At 41.0% G+C, this 24,505-nt stretch overlaps 2 protein-coding genes across 2 annotated transcripts; one reads left to right on the top strand and one right to left on the bottom strand.

Moving 5' to 3' along the window:
- Positions 1-671: 671 nt before the first annotated feature.
- INO80C (INO80 complex subunit C) lies at positions 672-10,341 on the top strand. The gene is made up of 5 exons (XM_068133374.2): positions 672-910; positions 3,869-3,979; positions 8,588-8,696; positions 8,815-8,882; positions 8,995-10,341. Exons 1-5 carry the CDS (start codon positions 806-808, stop codon positions 9,124-9,126), a joined length of 525 nt encoding a protein of 174 aa, XP_067989475.2. The 5' UTR covers positions 672-805; the 3' UTR covers positions 9,127-10,341.
- On the bottom strand, positions 10,208-22,491 carry LOC137438261 (tetraspanin-31). The gene is made up of 6 exons (XM_068133372.2): positions 22,062-22,491; positions 15,200-15,367; positions 11,889-11,969; positions 11,077-11,190; positions 10,817-10,918; positions 10,208-10,511 (listed from the first exon to the last, which is right to left on the bottom strand). The coding sequence occupies exons 1-6, from the start codon at positions 22,122-22,124 to the stop codon at positions 10,437-10,439; spliced, it is 603 nt and encodes a 200-aa protein (XP_067989473.1). The 5' UTR covers positions 22,125-22,491; the 3' UTR covers positions 10,208-10,436.
- Positions 22,492-24,505: the final 2,014 nt, after the last annotated feature.

Here is a 24,505-nt window from a genome sequence, read left to right as displayed (position 1 = left end):
TTCGATTTTGATGATTTGCGTGTGATATGATTTAACGGATGTTTATATAAATCGTTTAAAATAAAATAAAAAGCCTTCAATTTCTGTTTGGGCCTCCCAATTGAAACCCCGCCCACAGGGCGGATACCGTTGCTCGGAACCACTGATCTGTATATACTATTATATGTAGTATATTATACATATATCTGTAGTATATTATACAGATCAGTGCTCGGAACAGTAAGAAAGCAAATGTGTGAACATTATTAGCCAATCATCGGAGTCCTTCCAGAGAGCCAATCGGCGTAACGGATATGGAAGGGTAGAAGGCTTACATATGGAGTATATACTGTATATGTAAGCCTTCTCCAAATATACTCCATATGTAAGCTCTGCCAAACTCCAAGAATCCACTATTTTAACAAATGTAAACACAATAATGTATATCGTTTCGCTTTGTTTGCTTGTACTCCAAGATGGCGGATCGAAAATCTGGTGACGTCACACGCACAACCCCTGTATTTTATGACGTTGCAAGAGATGTGACATAAAATAGGCGGTGTATAAACTTAAGTATTTTTTAATTTAGGCTATTCTATCATTTGTTGTGGAACTTTTCTAAGTAGTTAAAATAAAAAAGAATCAAGAGTGTTTGATGCGAATATAATCTCGTCCTTTGTGAGAAATATTGCAGCCAAAAAACAAACGAACGATTCAGTCGAACTGTTTGTGTTTTGCTTCCGGGTATCCAGCTGTTGCTCATCCAGATCCAAGTATCACTGTTTCTGTAACTACTTTGGGTTGAGAAGAGGTCGAACAGCCCGTGATGGCGGCTTCCCCTGGCTTCCCTGCCAGACCCCGCGGGAAGAAGCGACCAAACAGCCCGGGCTCCGCACGACCTGCCGAGCCACCTGCTGGGAAGAAACGTAAGGTAAGACGAAGAGATCCCACATGGAGACAGTACGAAAGTAAATGTCTTCTCTTGCTGATTTGACTTGAATGAATAGTGATCGGGTTAAAGACTCTCTCTATGATCACCTGGATTACATGATAGATTTTCATTTATCATTGCTTTGCATTACACCTGCACTACCACAAGTACATGTGCATGTACACTACCGGAGTATACCTCCTGTGCACCACAGTGTTTTGCTGTTTAACTCGGATCATAGATTGTCTTGTTGGTGTGTGACCTTGGCATGGTGAGCTAAATGATCTTTCCTTGTAGTTGTAACTTTCGTTTTATATTTCAAAATGGTAAATCTGTTAATATTCACCCTATAAATCAATCACTCTGTCTCTCCCAGGTTTCTGCAAGGAGCACGTGGTCTACACTCTACTAGTAACTATCTTCTTGGTAAACTCCCAAAATCCAGGCTCACTGCTCACCTCTTCTCGTTTCCTCCTTCCCCTCCCCCCTCCCCCTCCCCCCTCCCCCTCCCCCTCCCCCCTCCCCCCTCCTCCTCCATTTCCCCCTACCCCCCTCCCCCCCCCCCAACCTGTGGAACCAACTTGCCCAGTCTGTTCAGTCCCATTCTTTCCTCCAGGGCTTCAAGACAGATGTTCACCACAACCCCAGGTCATCCTCCATCCATACTCATGATCTCTTCTACCCCAAATGACCCCATTCCCAAGCACTCCGTTTTCCCAGGTTATTGTGACCCTCTTTGTCGGTTGGGTTGTTCCTTTTTTTTCCTGTTTCATTCGCTGCTCTCCTCTTCTTGCTGTTTCATTTAGCTTTTTTGCAGCTTTTTCGCCCCCATGTGTCCTTGCCACCCACCGATCTCGCTTCAACTCTGCTGTTGGTGTTTCACCATTTCCATTTTTTTCCCTTCCATTCTGCTCTAGCTATTCCACGAGGCTCAATAATTTATACCAATATATATATATATATATATGTAAAATACATGACCAAGAATGGTAAATGCTCAAGTAAAATGCACAATTGTGTCTAAGCTATATAGCCAGGGTTCAACTCTCGACCCAACTAGAAACTGTCAATCCGGCCTCTCACAGGTCGGGTGGTTCATCAGTTTGTGCCATCTCTCGGATTGACATTTAATGGGTGTCACGTCTGCCGGTATTAGTTGGTGGACGTCCTTCATGAGAGTTGGCGAACTATCGGGGGCACCTTGACCAAATTCCAATTTCCTGCCCGACTACTTGGTCAAACGTCAGGTCTGGTCAGCCAGTTCGTGAAAGACTTGGGCCAAGCTTGCCCTGGCCAACCCCACAACGTGGGAATAATTGTGGCCGCTAAAGAAGAAGTGTACTTTGAAGTGAATTACTAGGACTTGCTTGGTAATCTTGGCATTGTAAGTACTCAGATGATAACTAAAAGGCCAGCTGATATTATTGCTCAAATCTGGATGGCTCCTCGGTTACCGGGAATAAAATCCGTTCCAGGCTTGTTTTTTGACATCGGATTTAAAATGCTCTGTGCCAGGGAATGTGAATGCTGTCATGTCTGTGTTAATAAATACATGTTATGGTAGTTTTGCAGGGTCTGGGTGAAGGCCATATTGAGGTCGTTTCATTGAAAGCATGCGGACTATTTATATGGCGTAACCTGTAGGACAATGCCGTTCCGAACAGCATTTGTCTGTCCGTCTGTATGTCCCTCACAAACGTCCACCAATCAGAGCTGAGGATCTGGTCACATGACAGGAGGACAGCATTTAGTCACGATTACAGTTGCATATTTTACGAAAATGAAATATAATAACCTTCTGTTGAACGTTTTGGGGTCCCAGCAGGTGTCGTAAGGCAGGTAGGTGGTTTCAGAAATTCCTCGATATAATTATGATTTTGAAATGTGATCGACCTGGGCATTGCTCCCGAATCCGGAAGTGAACAGATGACAGTTCGCTGGTTTGATAATATCTCAATGCAATAGTGATTTAACATTATATTTTGATAAATTAATACCACAGTATTAATTTGTGATTGGAATGATGAATGATGCTGTTTGGAATGAAAATATAGAGATATTCAGTTTAATGAGGGTTTTCATCTGTGACAATCACGGATTCCCCATTTGCAGTTTGGTCATTGACTGGATATAGCAACATTCAGACTGGGGACGTTTTTTGTCCAAGTCCTTCACGAACCTGCTGTCAATACCTGATGTTCGACTGAAGGTGGCATATGAATGTGGAATTTATAGAAAAAAAATTTTTATACCTACATTATTTGCTAACTGGTATGCCACCCAGGTATACCCAGAAGAGGAACAGGTTGAGATGGTTTGGTCATGTGTTGAGGAAGGATGAAAGTGACTGGTTGAGAAGAGTGATGGAAATGAATGTAGAAGGAAGTAGAGGACGGGGAAGACCGAGAAAGACTTGGCTGAAGATGGTGGAAGAAGAAATGCGGGCAAGGGGGTTAACAAGGAGAGATGCAGAAAATAGGGCAAAATGGAGAAGATTGTCATGGGGACCGCAAGGCTAACCCCCGCTCGAGCAGGGAAAATGGCCTTAAAATGCATGTTGTTGTTTGTTGTTGGTATGCCACGCAGGTCAAACTATCCTCTTCACCTAAAGTTTCAAACAAGCCTGGCTACACCATTGTTAGACTATCGGTCTTGTTTATTTTTATGCCTCCGTCGACAAAATTACTGGAGGCATTATGTTTTTTGGAAAAGGTTTGGGAAGAAGCAGCTCAGTTCACCCCTAATTGTACGATTTATTTATCACTCGAGCGTTGTACAACAGTCGAGACACTAAAGCACTCGACGACTAAATGGCATTAATGACGGAATCGGTATTCAGTAAGTTCCAACAGACTCGTGAAGTCTTTGGAGGAGAGTTGGAGCAGTTTATTGCGATACGGAGAAGCAAAGTTCGAGTGATGTGTATAATCAATTATTTAAATGATTTGTGTTCTTCAGGCAGTTGGGGTAGAAGGCAACTCCGATGCGCAGGAACCGGTGGAGGTGACCACAGAAATGTCAACCGAGCTCCCGACAAAATTGTTTCCTTTCAAGGATCCGAACTTCACGGTAAGTGAAAGGAATTACAATTTTATGATTTTGGAGCTCAAAAGTCGGACTGAAGTCTTGCAGGGTGCACATGCTATCATGTAACCCTTGCAGGGTGCATCGATATAATGTTTCATTCCCCATTTGACTTCACAAGACATCGTTATATTGTGGAGTACGAAACGGATCAAGTTGGCATTTGTGTAATTTGGAAGAATAAAGAAGAGCCACTGCTTTCACGTCTTCAGACGCATAGGGTTGCTGTGGCATTTTTTTCATTGGCTAAGGGCTACAATCCCAGATGGGTCGCCACTCTGACGCAGGATGCTCAAATGGCTCATTAGTCCCAGTAAGCTCGTACTCATTTTGCTGACCTCGGAAGGACGACGGGCTGAGTCGAGCTCTGAGTCTGGGAGGTCGGTGGTTCAAACTCGGTCAGTCATACCAAAGACTTTTAAAATGGTATGTAATGCTGCTTCCTTGCTTGAGGTTCAGCATTTAAAAGGATGGAGCATGGATATAATCAACCATAGGTTGGCATCCATGGGAAGGAGGGAATTCCTCCTTAGGAAATGCCTGCTGAGTGTGGTGAGAAAAGCGGTACCATTGTTGCGACGTCGTTGATACCCAGAGTACCCCAGAAAGTGACAGCACTTCCCCCAAGCTCATTGGCTGTTTTTGTCTCGTCTCATAGTCCTGTCTCATGTATTTGTCTAGGAATGTCCATGTGTAAGGTGTGCGGCAGCTCCACTTCGCTCTACTATCCTGTTTAAACTAGAACGACGCTCTTCGACGTCGCGACACCGACCGATATGCCTCCGTCCACATTGTTACATCATTATACGTACTTGTACCAAGTTTGATTTAAATCCCTTCAGCTCTTCTCAAGTATCACATTATTACCTGTCATGACCTCTGACCTTTTACGCTGAAATGTAATCGGTTCATATTTGCATCATTATATACTCTACCAAGTATATACTTTGTATATACTTGTACCAAGCTTGACTTGGTTCCCTTCAGCTGTTCTTAAGTTATCGTGGAAACAAAAATGTATTAGACTTTGTCTGACCTTTGATCTCTTGACCCCAAAATAAAATCAGTTCATCTTTGCATCGTAAGCCTGGTGTTGGCTTGACGGTTAAGGTGGCTGGCTTAAGATCCTAGGGTCTTGAGTTCAAGCCCCCTGTGGCATTGAATTAACACTAGGTGGGTCGACTCAGGCCATCACCCTTCCGAGGTCAGCAAAATGAGTACCCGCGAGCTGGTAAGGGGGCGTCGCATCAGAGGCACAGCCACTCTCCCAAAAAATGATGCCGCCAATGGCCAAAGGCTGAATACGGATAAAAACAATTTTGCTTGATAATGTATACTTGTACCAACTCTGGTTCACAAGTTATTGCAATAACAGAATTCTTACCTAACATGACCTCTGCCCTTTAATCTCATGAGCCCAAAATCTAATCAATGCATCCTTACATGATACATACCTGCACCAAGTTTGACTTGGATCCCCTCAGCCATTGTCAAGTTATCGCGGTAATGAAAACCTATCACGGACGGACGGACAGCCGGACGGACAACCTGAAAACATAGTGCCTCCGGTGACTTTCTCGGAGGGGGAAGGTGGGATGTGGGGGGTGAAACGGTGATTGGAGGAGTTGATATATCATTGATCACATTTTTCCTGCCACCTTGATGTAGAAGTGGTTGCAATAACTTGGAGGGTTCCAAAGCAAATGGAAGTGTCCGCAAACCATTAAGCTTCAGAAAATATTTAAATGAGATATAGTCCGAGAGAAATACTTGGTTGGTCAGTTCACCGAAAAGTGGCTATCTTTATTTTATTTTATTTTTTTCCGTTTTTCTTGAACTTTTACAGTAATTTACCACTTTACAACTTTAATGCATCTGATCCTGTCACATGAAGCTCAGCAGAGTCTTGCCTAGTCATGAGACATCCTCGTTGTCATGCACTACTCACAATAACTTAGGGATATTGTGGGAGTGAGTTTGATTATTTATTTTTTATAGGGGTGTGTTTCACTTCACTGATTTTTGGGATAGGCAGACCATTGTACATGGGTTGTTAGGGTTAGAAATACACAAAATCAACCAGACCGAAGAACCTGCCAATATCCCTAACTTATTGTGAGGCGTGTACGTGTGTGTGCGTTTCTATTGTTGGTTGCTATCTCCATAGGTGGTGGGTTGCAGGAGGTGGAACAGAGACCAACCAGGACATAACGTTTTTTAAATTGTTTTTTTAAACCATTTGAGCTTTTTAACCGTCAAACTTTTCAACAAACCTTTATTATGACGATATGGAGAACACTAATTAATAACTGTGGTCAAAGGGAAAAGTCAGTGAGTAGAAATTGCCCTTATTAGCCTTTCTGCTGTGCAGCGGGAGACGGCAGGGTTTTGCAATCACTTCCGTGTTCATTTATTTATTTACCATTGAGCTTCAGTGTCATTTTACCATCCAGGCCATAACTTTTTTTCACCATAATTGAGCTTTTGCTGTAAAATATTCCACAAACCTTCATTATGAAAGTATAGAGAGCACTAATTAATAAAATGTACATATAATAGTTGTTTTTTTTTAGCTGTTTTCATCAAGTTTAGTTTCAGTACAAAGCGGACGTGGATGGACTTTGCATTTCTGGATGCTTTCTCATTATTACTTGGATTGAGAGATCTCCTTGGCAAGCTGAGTGGTGTAAGCCGAGGGCCTCATGCGCTCGCTTCTGAGATCGCCGATTGTTCATTTGTTTCCCCGTTGCATCTAATCCAATCGAACAGGATGGCGCAGAGGTAGCTCGCGTACCTGGGCGATATCTCGTCGATTCTTGGCCTGACTATAAAATGTCAGATTGCTGCTTCACATGGAGGGTGTTGCATCAGAAAGTGTGCATTCCCTCCAACGGATGTTAAGCCTGTCTGCTAGAATTAGTTGGTGGACAGTAAAGATCCCACACAGTCTGTTATGAAGAGTCGGTGAGTTATTGCTGCTACTTCAAATTCAAATAAATGGCCTCCTGGCAAGTTTCAATGACAATTTATATATATATATATATAGTGTGTGTGTGTGTGTGTGACTGTGTGTGTGTGTGTGTGTGTGCGCGCGCGCGCGTGCACACTTTTGTTTCGAGCATAAATTTTTTAATCCGTTCCATAAGCCTCAATCTCTGTATAAGAGTAATTAATATCATTAAAAATATATATGTACCAACAATAATGAAATATAAATCAGAGACTGAATTTGATTCCATTGATGCATTGTTGTTTAATACTTTTTTTGAATCATCTATCTCCGTACAAGCACCCAATAATCTTTGGTTGAATCGATATTCAAACAAATTTGGAATGTGATTAGTACCATATTGGTGTGCTGTCCCCTTTGTCGCCGCTTTCAATTTGGGGTCACAACAGGTACCTTTTAAAATTTATAAGTAAGAAACATCTCCATAACTAGAGTTCATCGAACACCTTACCCTGTGCAGTGTCAAGTATATAATTAAATTCTTCCGTGAGATAGGCCATCAATCTCCGTGCCACTGCTCTTTTCAACCAGAACTGACTGGGGCAACACAACAACAATGTGTTACATTAGTTCTTCGTGCTTGTAGTTTGTGTGCTTTATGACATCCTTAAAAACAGTACGTTTCCTGTTTGGAATGATTTTCTATTTTGTTTGATTTTGCCAGACAAGCAGACAGAGTAAAAGAAAAATCTCACTCCTCTCTACACTTTTCCAATCAGGACAATTTCAGAGCCAAAGAACTGTTGCACTATGGGTTCCTTTTCCAATTGATGTTAAAGGTATAACTTTCAATTTAAATCGATTTGTTTCATCGATCATAAACTGATGTTTGTGGTCACACACACACACACACACACACACACACACACACACACACACACACACACACACACACACACACACACAAGTGATCCAATAATTGCTTAACCCAAGCTTTGCCCTTCGCATGGTCAGGGTAATCATTTATGTACATTAACATGTATGGCTGAGCTCGTGATATTGCTCAACTCTAAACTTTTGAAGTTTTGTGTAGTTCAAAGCTATTTATTTGTCAACCAATATGTTGAGTGTATGGTTACAGTCGTGAAAAAACTAGGACTTTTAATTTTTTGTTTTTTTACCCGAAGAGTCGAAGCTCATGGAAGAACTAGAACATAGAACAGATCACAACACATAACAAAAGGAACAGCAGAAAGAGAAGGCGGATTCCAATAATGTTGAAGGCCTGGTTTCCATGGCTTCAAGCATAGCAAGGTGTGAGGCAAGGGAGCCAGCTCAGAGGGGAGAGCGGTACTCCAAGCTTCAGATGAAGGTCTTGTTGGTGAATACGAGTTCAGATGTGCCAAGGAAGGAATTTGCATGCTGGAGGTTGCCCAGTCACTGACTGGCTTTTGTAGGCCAACTTTGAAATGTGGTTTGCCCAAGAAAGATCATCGCTGAGAGTGAGACCCAAGAGTTTTGGTGACTGAACTTCTTAGAGGGTTGTTAAAGTACGTGGGAGGGTTCGCCCTGTGGTACTTTCAGAGAGAGCGAGAGAGAGTGACCCAATTGTTTCATTAACTGTAACCTCTATCACCCTGCAGCATTCCAGCTTGGGTGGGCCAGGAGTACGCAAGTCACGTGTCTGGAAAAACCTCAAGCAGATTCTTACAGCTGAGCGTAACGCGGGCTGGAACCCCAACTTGCCAACCTGTACGTATGTTCGCTTTTTGGGAGGCCTGCCATTAAGGGCTTAGGATGTTTGTGTTTCTAAATAAGGAAATATTTTGTTGTAAATTGGTTTAAATTTCCCGTTTCCTTTCCCTTGCAGATAGTAACATCGAAGCACCACCGTCATTCAAGCCTGCTAAGAAATACTCTGACCTTACGGGCCTGATTGTAAGCAAGTTTTGTCCTCTTTCTTCATACACCTAGCCCATAATTTATTTAAATATTCCCTCCATTCTACTCAAGCTTGTCATGGTTTATTCCACCCCTCCCAAATGTGCAGGCACCATACTCGGATCCACTGACCAAGCTACGATTTGCTACAACAGAAGAATTCTCCCGTCTCCGTTCCCTCCCACCAGACGTTGCAGCTGGTTACCTAGCTTTACGCAAAGCCCACGCACTCATTGCTTAACCTGCCACCCCTTGGGAACTTCATTTGTTTTTTCCCCGACTCTACCTATCTTAACTCTTGTGGTTAACCAGTTGTCTCTCTACCTTCAAGATCATCATCCCTACTGAAATGGTCACTTTTGGAACAGCTACTCTTTTCTACTTGCCCACTTTTCTTCATCCACAAATGGTTGGAGGTTTACCTTGACGATTTGCTTTAGCATGATCCTACTGAGTAGAGATCACAGGTAAACAGTTCTCACGTGATTAGTGAACAACTTATTCTTCCATCCTTGCTTTGTCCTTCGTATTAGGAGGGCCAGCCTAGAGCTGCAAAGAAAGCACGTGACATGTATCAAGCAAAAACAATGCTTGTCGGTGTTTGTTAGCTTCACTGTACATATCCAAGTTAAGAAACCCAAAACCCAGCTCAATAAGCCTTGCCATGGCGCACTTAAGCGAACACCAGGCTTTTGTTTGCAGTAATGGTTAAGGTGGCTGGCATGAGATCTTAGGGTCCTGAGTTTGAGCCCATGTCATGCCAATGAATCAACACCAGGTGGGTTGACTCAACCTGTCATCCTTCCGAGGTCGGCAAAATGAGTACCAGATGACTGGTTATAGAGAGGCATTGCATCAGCGGCAGCCACGCCCACAGAAAATAATGCAGCCAGCAGCTATAGGCTGCGGACAAATAATTGAAAACTAGGTTTTCCAATCCTTCACTCGCTCTTCTGTTCAAAGTCTTGTGTTGGCTTAGCGTTTAGGGTGCCGGCTTGGGGTCCTAGGATCCTGGGTTCGAATCCCGGTCGATAGCTGAATTAACACCAAGGGGGTTGACTCAGCCTGTTATCCTTCCGAGGTCGGCAAATTGAGTACCAGCTCACTGGTAATTCCCTGTGTGTCGCAAGAGGCGACTAACAGGGTTGGCGGCAGGAAGGGCATCCGGCCGTAAAACATTGCTTCAAAAAGGGGACCAAGGTGCCAGAAAAAGGCCAACCCCTGCTCTGCGGGGGGAAATGGCCTCTAAAGGTGGTTCTACTCACTCTTCTGTTCTTACTAGAGGTCTGCTTTTCTATCCCACCCCATCCCCCAAAAAAAGGTTGAAGAAACAGGTTTATTTATTTGTTTAGACACATTGGCACAATTTCAATCAATACATACTGTGTTACCTTCTCCCAGAATCTGTGTAAACTTCAACATAACCATCATTAGTAAACTGTTCTATAAATTTTAAGCATCAGTGATTTTGCGTTTTGAGTACAGTGGATATTTGAGAAAAGGCAGATGAATCCATGGGATGATGGAACGAAAGGAAAGCAAATGCACAGCTCACAGGAAGGCACCGGAGCGTGTCAAGGGGTCTTTCATGTTCCGGTAGCGTTGGGTGAGCCACAAACTCAAGAGCTGAGGTGCGGGGACAAAGGAAACCCGTGGAAACAGTTGGATGTATGGAAGTCTGCAATTAGTATATGCATAATCTCACTCTATTGTCCGATGTATATAGTTAATTTGAAATTTGTACAAGATGTTCTCCCACGAGGGATATTTAACCATTTGGGAATGGACATCATTGTTATCATCGTGATGTGCACTTTGGAGGCCTGTGGCCCTGAGAGACTTTGTGCACTCTTTCTGGTATTGGGCCAGACAAATGACGAAAATAATTAACTCGACCATGATTCCAAGGTTATCTCTGAAGCAAGCCTTACCTCTAAAAATGAAAACAGAAGGCCAGTGATGCCTGCAGCACGGAGCACCACATCCAGAGAGCCACTTAACACATCAAGGCATCTCGGGAAATTTGGGTGCTTCTGGACGTTCATGGGAGAGGTAAGAGAAAAGGTTGTGTCGGACACTGTTCTTAGTACATCAATCATTATGTGATTGTACAAGTTTAATTCTAGACTTTTGTCTCCTTCATAAGCAAGAGATCGAGTTATCCGGTGGAAGTATATTATCAGAGACGTACCTGAGCACACTCCGGACTTTCAGTGGTGTTTGTGAAGCCACAGCAATGAAGGTTGTTCTGCACATCCTCGCGTGTCCTGTTGGCGTGCTGCCAGCTTGCCTTCAGGAGATTAAGCTGTCACACACGGCCCACGTGGCCAAGGATTACCATGACGAGGTTTGATACACATTGCAGGTGGGGTGGAGAGAGCAGGTCATTGTGGAGATAAAATGGAGGATGTGTGATGTCACAATTTCCCTGACAAAGCACATTTTGAAGTCTTGCAATTTACATCAGAATTTTAAGGGAAGACAGTGGGGAACAGTTGCCTCATCTTCTACAAGCTACATTATACTGTAGAAGAAGAATATGATTCATGATGTTGGGCTACGTGACCACATGCTCCATGCATTGCAATGGAAGTGAAGATGCACGCGATATTATGGGTTCTTTCGTGAAATGGTGATTGATAAGTGGATTTGAACTGCAATGTAACTACCCTGAACCTTGTATTTCCCTTTAACCACACCATTTCTCTTTCATATCAGTAGTACACAGCTACAGGATAGCTTAGAGGTTTGCGCACCAGCCTTTCAACAGTCTCTGCCGAGTTGGATTCTGGACTCTGCTATAAACTGGCACCCTGGTATATTGCATGTCGGGTGATGCATTGACGTGTGTGCCATCAATTGGAGGGATGTTCTCTGGAAGCTGGAGAACCCACCTACTGGGACTGGACACGCTAGAATCGAACCCCCCTGGCCCACCCCACAATATTTGACCAATTGGGGCCATTGAAAGAAGAAGAGCAGAGATACAAACTGTTTCTTTACCTCCTGGGATTCGGGCAGTGCGAGGCAGGCGCAGGACACGGCCAGTTCAATGACAAACATTGGTACCATGACAGCCATGTACTGGAAATAAACTATCAAGGAGCTCAGCATGTCACCTGGTCTCTCAGATTCACATCAGATGAATACAATTTTTACTTTTCCTCAAAATGTAATCATTTTGGGACTCAAAGAACCATTATTCTCAACAATGATATTTTCCATCATTAAATGATGGAGTTTGTCTCCCAAAATTTGCATACGATTTTTTTTGCATACGATTTGCTTCCAAATATTGTATTTTGGAGAAAAACACCACCAAGTGGGAAACGAACACCATTTAACAACTAAAAGGGCACTCGGTAGAACGCGTACCTCCACCAGGCGGAAAGGTTTACGTTTTATATCCCACTGATAGGCCAGATCTGGATTTGGACCTGAACCAAAATCTAATCGTCGTGTTCTTGTCACCTATCCAACTCCCACCAGGTTTAGTCATAACTCATCCATAACTTTTTTTAATATCATGTTATACAGACTTGGCATTTAATACAGAATATTTTTTTTGTGGGGGTGAACTTACTTTTCAAGATGACTGAGAACCAAAAGTTCATTGGAATTTTGTTGAAATTATTCTAGATTTTGTTAATGTGACCTTTAAAAGAAACAAAAACCACATTTGACATTTCGAAGCAAATAAATTGATCCTTGAAAGTGATGTAAACTGATATCGAAATCAATTCACGGACAGTACTGTGTTAAACTTCTGTGCGTTTTCCAGGAGTATCTTTATTTTGCACATTAGCCAAAAAAATTTTTTAACAAAAACAAAAGTTAAATTACGACTGGGATTACGGACAGTAAAATTACAGTTCAGTACTTTGTGTAACCCCCACGAGCATTCAGGAGAGCACGTACACGTCGAGGCATGCTGTTCACGAGATTTGCCAAGGTTTGGACAGGAATCGCTTGCCATGCAGTGTCAATAGCCTGCTGCAATTCACGCACAGACGCAGGCTGCTGGTCCAAGTTGTCGATTTGACGCGTTAATTCTACAAACTGAGATACAGTGAGACACTGAGATACAGATACAGACGCGTTAATTCTGCCCACAAGTTCTCTATCGGATTCATATCCGGGGACATGGCAGGCCACTCCATATGCTCTACACCACGGTCAGCAAGAAAGTGTTGGATCATTCGAGCACGATGAGGCCGTGCATTGTCATCTTGGAAGACAAAGTTTCCTCGAAAGGCTGCATGAACAAATGGAAGCAATGTTTCTTCCAGAATTTTATTTTTTTATTTTTTTTTTGTATACTGAATCGAGGCTCGTGAAAGAGCTAAGAATGGCCCTGTGCTTGAACTGGTTCAGGTTTCCATTCAGAACAACCAGGTCAGTTTTGCCCCCTGCATGAAAAGCAGCCCAAACGGTCACCCCACCACCTCCAGCTTGGACTCATGGCACTATACAATCTTCGTTGTAGGCTTCATGCACTTGTCTGCACACTCGGATGCGGCCATATTGACGATAGACCAGAAATCTAGACTTGTCACTGAAGATCACGCGATTCCAGTGTCCTGGCTGCCATTGACGGTGCTCTCTGGCCCACTGCAATCGGCGCTGGCGGTGTTGTCTCGTCAGACGTGGCTTTCTCAGGGGTCGCTTGGCACGATAGCCTGCTTGAACCAGTCGTTGGTTGACTAGCCTTCTGGATATAGGCACATTTGTCAGTTGCTGCCACTCAGCCCTAAGCCGATTAACTGACATGGTATGGCCATTGCGGACTAACCGGTGCAGCTGGCGATCATCCCTCCTTGTGGTTCTGCGGGGACATCCTGACCTCGGTATTGGAGTCGGGACACCCCTCCCCTCTGAGCATTTCGTTTCAGGATCTTTGACACCTGACCTTGAGTGATGGCATACTGCCGAGCAATAGCACGCTGTTTCATGCCGGAATTTCGTAAAGCCACCACTAAATGACAAACAGCATTGTCGAGTTGACGGACCATCTCCAGGGGAAGCGGAAATAACTTTGGTAGACGTGCAGCAGTTGTTTTCCACTAATACAGAACGCAACAACCCTTATATACCCGATTGTGAAGCCAATCGTCAAATGTACCTGTCCGTACATTTTGTCACGCCACCTGTGATATAATCCTGTTATTGACTTCTTGCTACGACAGACAATCAGTGACATGGTTCTTTTAACAAAGAAATCACCGAAGCGTAAAAGAAACTCACCAGATTGATATACCGAGTTCAGAAAGTAAACCCAAGTCAAGAAAAAAAAATATCCCATGTTAAATGCCAAGTCTGTATATCGCTTTTCACCCGATCTCTCAATGGTGAAGAATCACTTTTAAAATTCTAGTAGCTGCATCCGAATCCGGATATTCACCAAAATCTAATCATTTGATCCTCGTCACATAAACTACCTCTCTGCCAAATTTCGTCCGAATCCGTCCACAACCTTTTGAGATATCGTGTTCACACCCAAACAAACAGACAGGGGTGAAAACATAACCTACCTTTGGTGGCGGAGGTAATTATGAAAATAGGCATCTTAGGGTGGCACGACCAATCAACTTTGGCGCTCATAGACCCTAGCCCTGTCCTTGTTTCTCAAGCCGCACGGGGTAACATGTTCTATGAACCTTCTAGTTTATACAATCATAGTATTTAATTTAACCTCTTCCAACTGACGAATAAGATGAACTGAAAAATCTGCTGTGCATGTTAAATTTCAAATTACGAGTCTAAATTAAATCAAAACGTTGGAGACACGAACCAGAAACGTTAGCACCATGGCACCTTTTATAGGGGCAGGTAAAAAGCCAAAGGCTGGAATGTAAAAGGTTTAACGACTTTGGAATGCAAGAATTATCTCGGTTCGCCAATACAAAATGACATCGAACATACTGCACCAACCAACAGAAGAATGTTGTGTGGTGAGACATTAATTGCCTTTATTAAAAAGGCATCAAAATATTTATTTTGAAATTAATAGTTAATGAGTGGTTTGGAGCAAACCCCCCCCATCTGAATTTGGAAAATACGAAATCAGAAAATCTAAGACCGAGCAATTTTGCAGACCATAGAGTAGAAGAGCTGCATCGGGTTTCAGAGCAATCGGTTTGTAAACGAGAAGAAAAAGACAAATTTCATAGGCCCCGCTGTAGTTTTAGTGAATAGTTTTTGAACCAGTCAAACTGTTGAAGAACAGATCTAGCATGGCATGGAATATACAGCATGCAGTGAATGGGCCGGTGAACCGTGACGACGATGCTAACGGCCCAACACGTTAAGGATACAAAGAACAACAAAACTTGGTGGTGCCGCAGAGCTCCGATGACCCCAATGAGGCCGATGATGAAGAGGAGGATTCCCACAGAAATGATTCCTCCCACTAAGGAGAGGCTCGAGATGATGCCAAACCCCTTTCCGTAGGCTGCAATGCCCACAAACAGCAGACCGACCATCTGCAGACACGAGATTGACGAGCAGGATTAAAAAACAACAACAAATGTTTAAAGAATGGCACTTGAGTTCGTTTAGACACAAGAGGCAAATAATTTTTAGAAAGAAGAGGAGAATAAATTGTAGTTCAGTTTGTGTGCATCATGTACACTGGCTCATCGTCATCATCATCATCTGCTTTTGCTAGGTTGTAAGGACACTTACACAACAACACGGACGGTACCTTACAAAACAATGCCACACAGGAGGACTCTGGGAAAATGAAATGGGAAATTCACCCCAGATCCACTTTTTTGAAATACCGACTTCTTTCCTGGAAGTCCTAGAAGTGTCCATGTGTTTTATACCTCTCCCACCCCGACCCCCTTCCCATGCCTCCTCCCCCCAAGCCCTCTCCCTCCCACAGATCTCCCGATGTCCCTGCTCTCAAACGTTGTACTCGTGCTTCCCTCTCTCCCCCCATGTTGTCTCCCGCTCCCTTTATTGTATGTTTTGAGTGTCCGTTTGTTTTTTGTGATTAATGTTAGCTCTTACACGAGCCTCGATCTTGTATACAAGGCAGTTGGTGCAGCGCATACCGCTGCCAGGCTGAACAGTTTAATTATTGTATCCCACCAATAGGCAGAATCCAGATGTTCACCAAAATCGAATCAATTCTTTCTTGCCACACACCAACCTGCCCACCACGTTTTGTCTGAATCCGTCTACAACGTTTTGACATCGTGCTATATATCCTCTTTGGCCCTCTCGATGGTGAGGAATCGCTTTAAAAATATCATATCCGGATCTTCACCCAAATCGAATCATTTGGTCCTTGTCACACACCCAACCTGTCCACCAAGTTCCATCCGAATTTGTCCATAACTTTTCGATATATCCTGCTCAGACAGACAAGGGTGAAAACATAACCTCCATCCACCTTTGGTGGCGGAAGTAAACAGAGCAGGTTGGGGAGACAGATGACAGCAAAGCATGTACCGGAAATCTTGTTCATTTAAACTCGGTGGCATAATGGTTATAGCATCAACGAGAAACAGTTCAATGCCGACCCTGGCTGAGTTATACCAAAGACTTCAAAATAGTATGTGTGCTTTTTTTCATATTCAGCATTTAGAGGACAGACAAAGAGCATGGACTAAACCATAGGTTGACATCCAAATTGGAAAGAAGAGAAATGTCATTAAGATGATGTTGCTGATACACAGAGTGCTCTGGGGAAATCTTGTCACTTCCCTTGATCTCAATGGCTGTTTGTCTCTCTGAAGTCAAGTACTGTGTTTTCTCGTGCATTGTGTGATTTGTGTTGCAGCTCCTCCACAAGCCTTAGACCCTCAACAGAATTTACCACGCTACGGTAGTGTTAATTCGCAGGGCAAAATAATAAGAGTGTGTGTGTGTAAATTCTGTTCTCCAACCTACAGCAACACCAATGTAACTATCACAATATACGATGGTGTGCTATTCTGTGCCCTTTCGATGACATTTTTCAGCATGAATGAAGTCTGAAGGGCAAACTACCTTAAGTTCATCACTATAGAAACATCCTCCACCTAAACTAATCTTACAATGCACAACCAAAACTAATCTTACAATCTCCAACCTAAAATAATCCTACAATGCACAACCAAAACTAATCTTACAATGCACAACCAAAACTAATCTTACAATCTCCGACCTAAAATAATCTTACAATGCACAACCAAAACTAATCTTACAATCCACTACCTAAACTAATCTTACAATCTCCTACCTAAACTAATCCTACAATGCACAACCAAAACTAATCTTACAATCTCAGACCTAAAATAATCTTACAATGCACAACCAAAACTAATCTTACAATACACAACCAAAACTAATCTTACAATCCACTACCTAAACTAATCTTACAATCTCCTACCTAAACTAATCTTACAATGCACAACCAAAACTAATCTTACAATCCACTACCTAAAATAATCTTACAATGCACAACCAAAACTAATCTTACAATCCACGACCGAAACTAATCTTACAATCTCCTACCTAAACTAATCTTACAATGCACAACCAAAACTAATCTTACAATATCCTACCTAAAATAATCTTACAATGCACAACCAAAACTAATCTTACAATGCACAACCAAAACGAATCTTACAATACACAACCAAAACTAATCTTACAATCCACTACCTAAACTAATCTTACAATCTCCTACCCAAACTAATCTTACAATGCACAACCAAAACTAATCTTACAATCTCCGACCTAAAATAATCTCACAATGCACAACCAAAACTAATCTTACAATCTCCGACCTAAAATAATCTTACAATGCACAACCAAAACTAATCTCACAATGCACAACCAAAACTAATCTTACAATCTCCGACCTAAAATAATCTTGCAATGCACAACCAAAACTAATCTTACAATGCACAACCAAAACTAATCTTACAATACACAACCAAAACTAATCTTACAATCCACTACCTAAAATAATCTTACAATGCACAACCAAAACTAATCTTACAATCCACTACCTAAACTAATCTTACAATCTCCTACCTAAACTAATCTTACAATGCACAACCAAAACTAATCTTACAATCTCCGACCTAAAATAATCTTACAATGCACAACCAAAACTAATCTTACAATCTCCGACCTAAAATAATCTTGCAATGCACAACCAAAACTAATCTTACAATGCACAACCAAAACTAATCTTACAATCTCCGACCTAAAATAATCTTACAATGCACAACCAAAACTAATCTTACAATCCACTACCTAAAATAATCGTACAATGCACAACCAAAACTAATCTTACAATCTCTGACCTAAAATAATCTTACAATGCACAACCAAAACTAATCTTACAATCTCCGACCTAAAATAATCTTGCAATGCACAACCAAAACTAATCTTACAATGCACAACCAAAACTAATCTTACAATCTCCGACCTAAAATAATCTTACAATGCACAACCAAAACTAATCTTACAATCCACTACCTAAACTAATCTTACAATGCACAACCAAAACTAATCTTACAATCTCCTACCTAAAATAATCTTACAATGCACAACCAAAACTAATCTTACAATCCCCGACCTAAAATAATCTTACAATGCACAACCAAAACTAATCTTACAATACACAACCAAAACTAATCTTACAATCCACTACCTAAACTAATCTTACAATCTCCTACCTAAACTAATCTTACAATCTCCGACCTAAAATAATCTCACAATGCACAACCAAAACTAATCTTACAATCTCCGACCTAAAATAATCTTACAATGCACAACCAAAACTAATCTTACAATCTCCGACCTAAAATAATCTTACAATGCACAACCAAAACTAATCTTACAATACACAACCAAAACTAATCTTACAATCCACTACCTAAACTAATCTGACAATGCACAACCAAAACTAATCTTACAATGCACAACCAAAACTAATCTTACAATCCACGACCTAAAATAATCTTACAATGCACAACCAAAACTAATCTTACAATCCACTACCTAAACTAATCTTACAATCTCCTACCTAAACTAATCTTACAATGCACAACCAAAACGAATCTTACAATCTCCTACCTAAAATAATCTTACAATGCACAACCAAAACTAATCTTACAATCTCCAACCTAAAATAATCTTGCAATGCACAACCAAAACTAATCTTACAATGCACAACCAAAACTAATCTTACAATCTCCGACCTAAAATAATCTTACAATACACAACCAAAACTAATCTTACAATCTCCGACCTAAAATAATCTTGCAATGCACAACCAAAACTAATCTTACAATGCACAACCAAAACTAATCTTACAATCTCCAACCTAAAATAATCTTACAATCCACTACCTAAAATAATCTTACAATGCACAACCAAAACTAATCTTACAATCTCCGACCTAAAATAATCTTACAATGCACAACCAAAACTAATCTTACAATACACAACCAAAACTAATCTTACAATCCACTACCTAAACTAATCTTACAATCTCCTACCTAAACTAATCTTACAATGCACAACCAAAACTAATCTTACAATACACAACCAAAACTAATCTTACAATCCACTACCTAAACTAATCTTACAATCTCCTACCTAAACTAATCTTACAATCTCCTACCTAAAATAATCTTACAATGCACAACCAAAACTAATCTTACAATGCACAACCAAAACTAATCTTACAATACACAACCAAAACTAATCTTACAATCTCCGACCTAAAATAATCTTACAATGCACAACCAAAACTAATCTTACAATCTCCGACCTAAAATAATCTTACAATGCACAACCAAAACTAATCTTACAATACACAACCAAAACTAATCTTACAATACACAACCAAAACTAATCTTACAATACACAACCAAAACTAATCTTACAATCCACTACCTCAACTAATCTTACAATCTCCTACCTAAACTAATCTTACAATGCACAACCAAAACTAATCTTACAATCTCCGACCTAAAATAATCTTACAATGCACAACCAAAACTAATCTTACAATCTCCGACCTAAAATAATCTTACAATGCACAACCAAAACTAATCTTACAATGCACAACCAAAACTAATCTTACAATGTCCTACCTAAACTAATCCGACAATGCACAACCAAAACTAATCTTACAATGCACAACCAAAACTAATCTTACTATCTCCGACCTAAAATAATCTTACAATGCACAACCAAAACTAATCTTACAATCTCCGACCTAAAATAATCTTACAATGCACAACCAAAACTAATCTTACAATACACAACCAAAACTAATCTTACAATCCACTACCTAAACTAATCTTACAATCTCCTACCTAAACTAATCTTACAATCTCCTACCTAAAATAATCTTACAATGCACAACCAAAACTAATCTTACAATGCACAACCAAAACTAATCCTACAATACACAACCAAAACTAATCTTACAATCTCCGACCTAAAATAATCTTACAATGCACAACCAAAACTAATCTTACAATCTCCGACCTAAAATAATCTTACAATGCACAACCAAAACTAATCTTACAATACACAACCAAAACTAATCTTACAATCCACTTCCTAAACTAATCTTATAATCTCCTACCTAAACTAATCTGACAATGCACAACCAAAACTAATCTTACAATGCACAACCAAAACTAATCTTACAATCTCCGACCTAAAATAATCTTACAATGCACAACCAAAACTAATCTTACAACCCACTACCTAAAGTAATCTTACAATCTCCTACCTAAACTAATCTTACAATGCACAACCTAAACTAATCTTACAATCCACTACCTAAAGTAATCTTACAATCTCCTACCTAAACTAATCTTACAATGTCCAACCTGAACTAATCTTACAATCTCCTACCTAAACTAATCTTACAATGCACAACCAAAACTAATCTTACAATCTCCGACCTAAACTAATCTTACAATCCACTACCTAAAGTAATCTTACAATCTCCTACCTAAACTAATCTTACAATGCACAACCAAAACTAATCTTACAATCTCCTACCTAAACTAGTCTTGCAATCCACTACCTAAACTAATCTTACAATCCACCACCTGAACTAATCTTACAATCTCCGACCTAAACTAATCTTACAATCTCCCACCTAAACTAATCTTACAATCCACTACCTAAACTAATCTTCTAATCTCCTACTTAAACTAATCTTACAATCTCCTACCTAAACTAATCTTACAATCTCCTAACTAAACTAATCTTACAATCCACTACCTAAACTAATCTTACAATCTCCTACCTAAACTAATCTTACAATCTCCCACCTAAACTAATCTTACAATCCACTACCTAAACTAATCTTCTAATCTCCTACCTAAACTAATCTTACAATCTCCCACCTAAACTAATCTTACAATCCACTACCTAAACTAATCTTCTAATCTCCTACCTAAACTAATCTTACAATCTCCTACCTAAACTAATCTTACAATCTCCTAACTAAACTAATCTTACAATCCACTACCTAAACTAATCTTACAATCTCCTACCTAAACTAATCTTACAATCTCCCACCTAAACTAATCTTACAATCTCCCACCTAAACTAATCTTACAATCTCCTACCTAAACTAATCTTACAATCTCCAATCTGTATCCCCAAACTGAGAAACACAAACATTCTTACTCTACTTTACCTACTGCATGAAAATCTGAAAATGCAATAAAATCGATTTGAAATAAAATCAAATAACAAATGCTTTAGTTTAGATTATCTGAACCATTTGGCAAATATTTACACTCATCTGTCATTGATATTACAACCGATAAATTAATAACTTTTCAAAGATCATATCCCAATGAGTACAGTCGTTGTAATCAGATCTGTGCAGAGAAAGAGAAGATGAATCTCGGATTTATTTAAATCTCACTCAAATCGACTTTATCCACCTTCACAATATTCTAGAAAGACATTTTTAAAAAGACGTTTCAGAGTTTAAAAGGTGGAAATGTGGAATTAATATTATATCGGTCGTACAGTTATAAATATAATGATCGCAGGTGATTCGTGAATTTTGACGCCAATCCGTGTCGGAATCACATGAACCCGGCTTGGCACCTCATATCAGGACACACCTCACACACCACATATGGCGCACACCACACACACGGTACACCCCTCACACCCCGTGCTTACCATAAACACCGTGTTGATCAGGCACAGCGTGTTGCGCGAACATTTGAAGCCTCCACACACCATGACGGCAAGGTGAGTGCACTGTGCACACCGAATGGAGCTGAGGGTTATTTCAGGTATCACACCACGATGTCGCTCTCTCTCTCTCTCTCTCTCTCTCTCTCTCTCTCTCTCTCTCTCTCTCTGTCTCTGTCTCTGTCTCTGTCTCTCTCTCTCTCTCTCTCCCTGTATGTCTCTCTGTCTCTCTCTCTCTCTCTCTCCCTGTATGTCTCTCTCTCTCTCTCTCTCTCTCTCTCCCTGTATGTCTCTCTCTCTCTCTCTCTCTCTCTCTCTCTCTCCCTGTATGTCTCTCTTCCTGTTCGTGTCGTATTGTCCTCCCACCCTGCTGTTCACGTCACCGGCGTTACACGTCACACAGCATCACCTGCGTACCTGGGCCAGGTGCCAACACGTAATGCGATGTTGTTGTTGTTATTGTTGTTGTTTTATCATTACCATAATCTCTAAAGAAAATAATATATATTAAATTAATCCGGATAAGGTGTGACTGTAAACTTGCACATGTACATGCACCTTGATACTAAATGTAAATATCGAATGGGATCGAGGTGTGTTCACTGTTCAGGTACCAATCACCTTGTTATCGCTTACCAAGCCAGCCGTTCTTCATCGACCGTTTTCAATGGAGTTCTTGAACTCCCCGCGATCGCTATACAACCTGTTTGGTAATGGAACACACCTTAGGATATCTCAAAATGTTCTGGACGGATTCGGACGAAACCTGATGGACAGGTGGGGTGTGCGAGAAGGACGAATCGATTGGATTTTCGATTTGGGTTTAGGTCCGAATCCAGATCTGACATATCAATGGATACCAAACGCTCTCTACCTGTGACGTTCTAGTTCTACCTGTTATTAAATGCGATCCAACTTCTAATGAAATCGATTAGTTATTCTTTAATCAGTTTATCGACGTCACAACTCACAACCATGGCTACGTTTTGTTTTCTTCATCATTACGTCATCATGATTAGATTTTGGGGTCAATAGGTCACAGGTAAAAGTCTGTATTAGGTTTACTAGGGCATGCCCGTACTATATCTATATCTAAAATTATATCCCCCCCTCTATTTACATGAAATGGTTTGGTTCATGAAATGTTTTGGTCCATTCGCAACGCCAAAGCGAACGGCGAACGCTTTACATGAAATGGTTTGGTTCATGAAATGTTTTGGTTCATTCGCAACGCCAAAGCGAACGGCGAACGGCTTGCGAGTACAGTGACAATCCCCCCGGGGTTTTAATTAGTTTTAAAACATCGTTTAACGCCAACATAGCGCCAACATAGTTTGCCGACGGGAAATAAATGAATACGCTCTCAAATGTGCCATCCGAGGCAGAGTGTGTTCGCCACGTTCGGCACACGCGATAGCTCGCTGCTCTCTGATTGGTTGAATCGTTTTTTGGACATAGCTCGGTAAGTAATTGTCCGATTAATATGAAACCTTGAAAAGGCACATCCTCGGGTCCCCAGCAATATACCTGGCAAGTTTCAAGTATATCGGACCCGTGGTTGTCGAGAAACAGCGGTCACAGACAAACAAACAAACGTACAAACAAACAAACGTACAAACAAACAAACACACAGAGATTACTGGAATTATAGATAGATAACTTGAGAACGGCTAATGGGATCTTAGTCAAACCTGGCACAGGTATGTATAATGAGGTAAAGATGAACTGATTAGATTTTGGGGTCACGAGGTCAAAGGTAAAAGTCTGTAATAGGTCAATAACTTGAGAACGGCTGAAGTGAGATGATTCAAACTTGGTACAGGTATGTAGAATGAGGTAAAGATGAACTGATTAGATTTTGGGGTCAAAGGTCAGAGGTCATGTCAGCTAAAAATATGAGAACTTGAGAACAGCTGAATGGATTTAAATCAAACTTGATACAAGTATTATAATGATGTAATAATGTGGACAGAGGCATGTCATTCGACGTCGTGACGTCAGAGAGTATCGTTCTAGTTATATTTGACGTCATTGATTTTTAACGTCATTGATTTTTTTTTTTTTACGACATTGATCCAAGGTAAACCCCAAATGAAACGTCATAACATTTTTGTAATACATAACGTTTCGTGGTCTAGTTCAGGTGGACTGATGGGCGACAAACGGTTCACAAAATGACATCACACCTTATTTTCCGCATTTTCTCTTTGGAGGCTGCAGGTACCATTGTGATTTGTGAGGTGTGTTGTCCAGGAGATTCATTCCATACTCCTCGTCGTGCTGTTGTAGCCCAGGTGTGTCTTCCCTTCTCACCTGGATGGGAATTATTTTCAGACATAATACTTGATTTCGTCTATCTCACTGTGAGCTGGTTGATTACACCTGACCTACCTGTCCTCTATTTCTCTTCTTTTGATTTGCCCCCCTGA

The sequence above is a fragment of the Myxine glutinosa genome, unplaced genomic scaffold (genome assembly GCF_964187855.1).
Source record: "Myxine glutinosa unplaced genomic scaffold, kmMyxGlut1.1 SCAFFOLD_1652, whole genome shotgun sequence".
NCBI lineage: Eukaryota > Metazoa > Chordata > Myxini > Myxiniformes > Myxinidae > Myxine > Myxine glutinosa.
The sequence above is the reverse complement of the archived record's forward strand: the minus strand, read 5'-3'. Positions and strand labels throughout refer to the sequence as shown.

Excerpts from the sequence above, each read along its gene's own strand:
- INO80C (XM_068133374.2), top strand. The coding sequence starts at position 806 with ATGGCGGCTTCCCCTGGCTTCCCTGCCAGACCCCGCGGGAAGAAGCGA. Across the intron at positions 8,697-8,814 it reads GAACCCCAACTTGCCAACCT|ATAGTAACATCGAAGCACCA; the intron begins GTACGTATGTTC and ends TTTCCCTTGCAG. Across the intron at positions 8,883-8,994 it reads CTGACCTTACGGGCCTGATT|GCACCATACTCGGATCCACT; the intron begins GTAAGCAAGTTT and ends CCAAATGTGCAG.
- LOC137438261 (XM_068133372.2), bottom strand. The coding sequence starts at position 22,124 with ATGGTGTGTGGAGGCTTCAAATGTTCGCGCAACACGCTGTGCCTGATC. Across the intron at positions 11,191-11,888 it reads CACTGCCCGAATCCCAGGAG|CTTAATCTCCTGAAGGCAAG; the intron begins GTAAAGAAACAG and ends CGTGTGTGACAG. Across the intron at positions 10,919-11,076 it reads AAAGTCCGGAGTGTGCTCAG|AAGCACCCAAATTTCCCGAG; the intron begins GTACGTCTCTGA and ends ATGAACGTCCAG.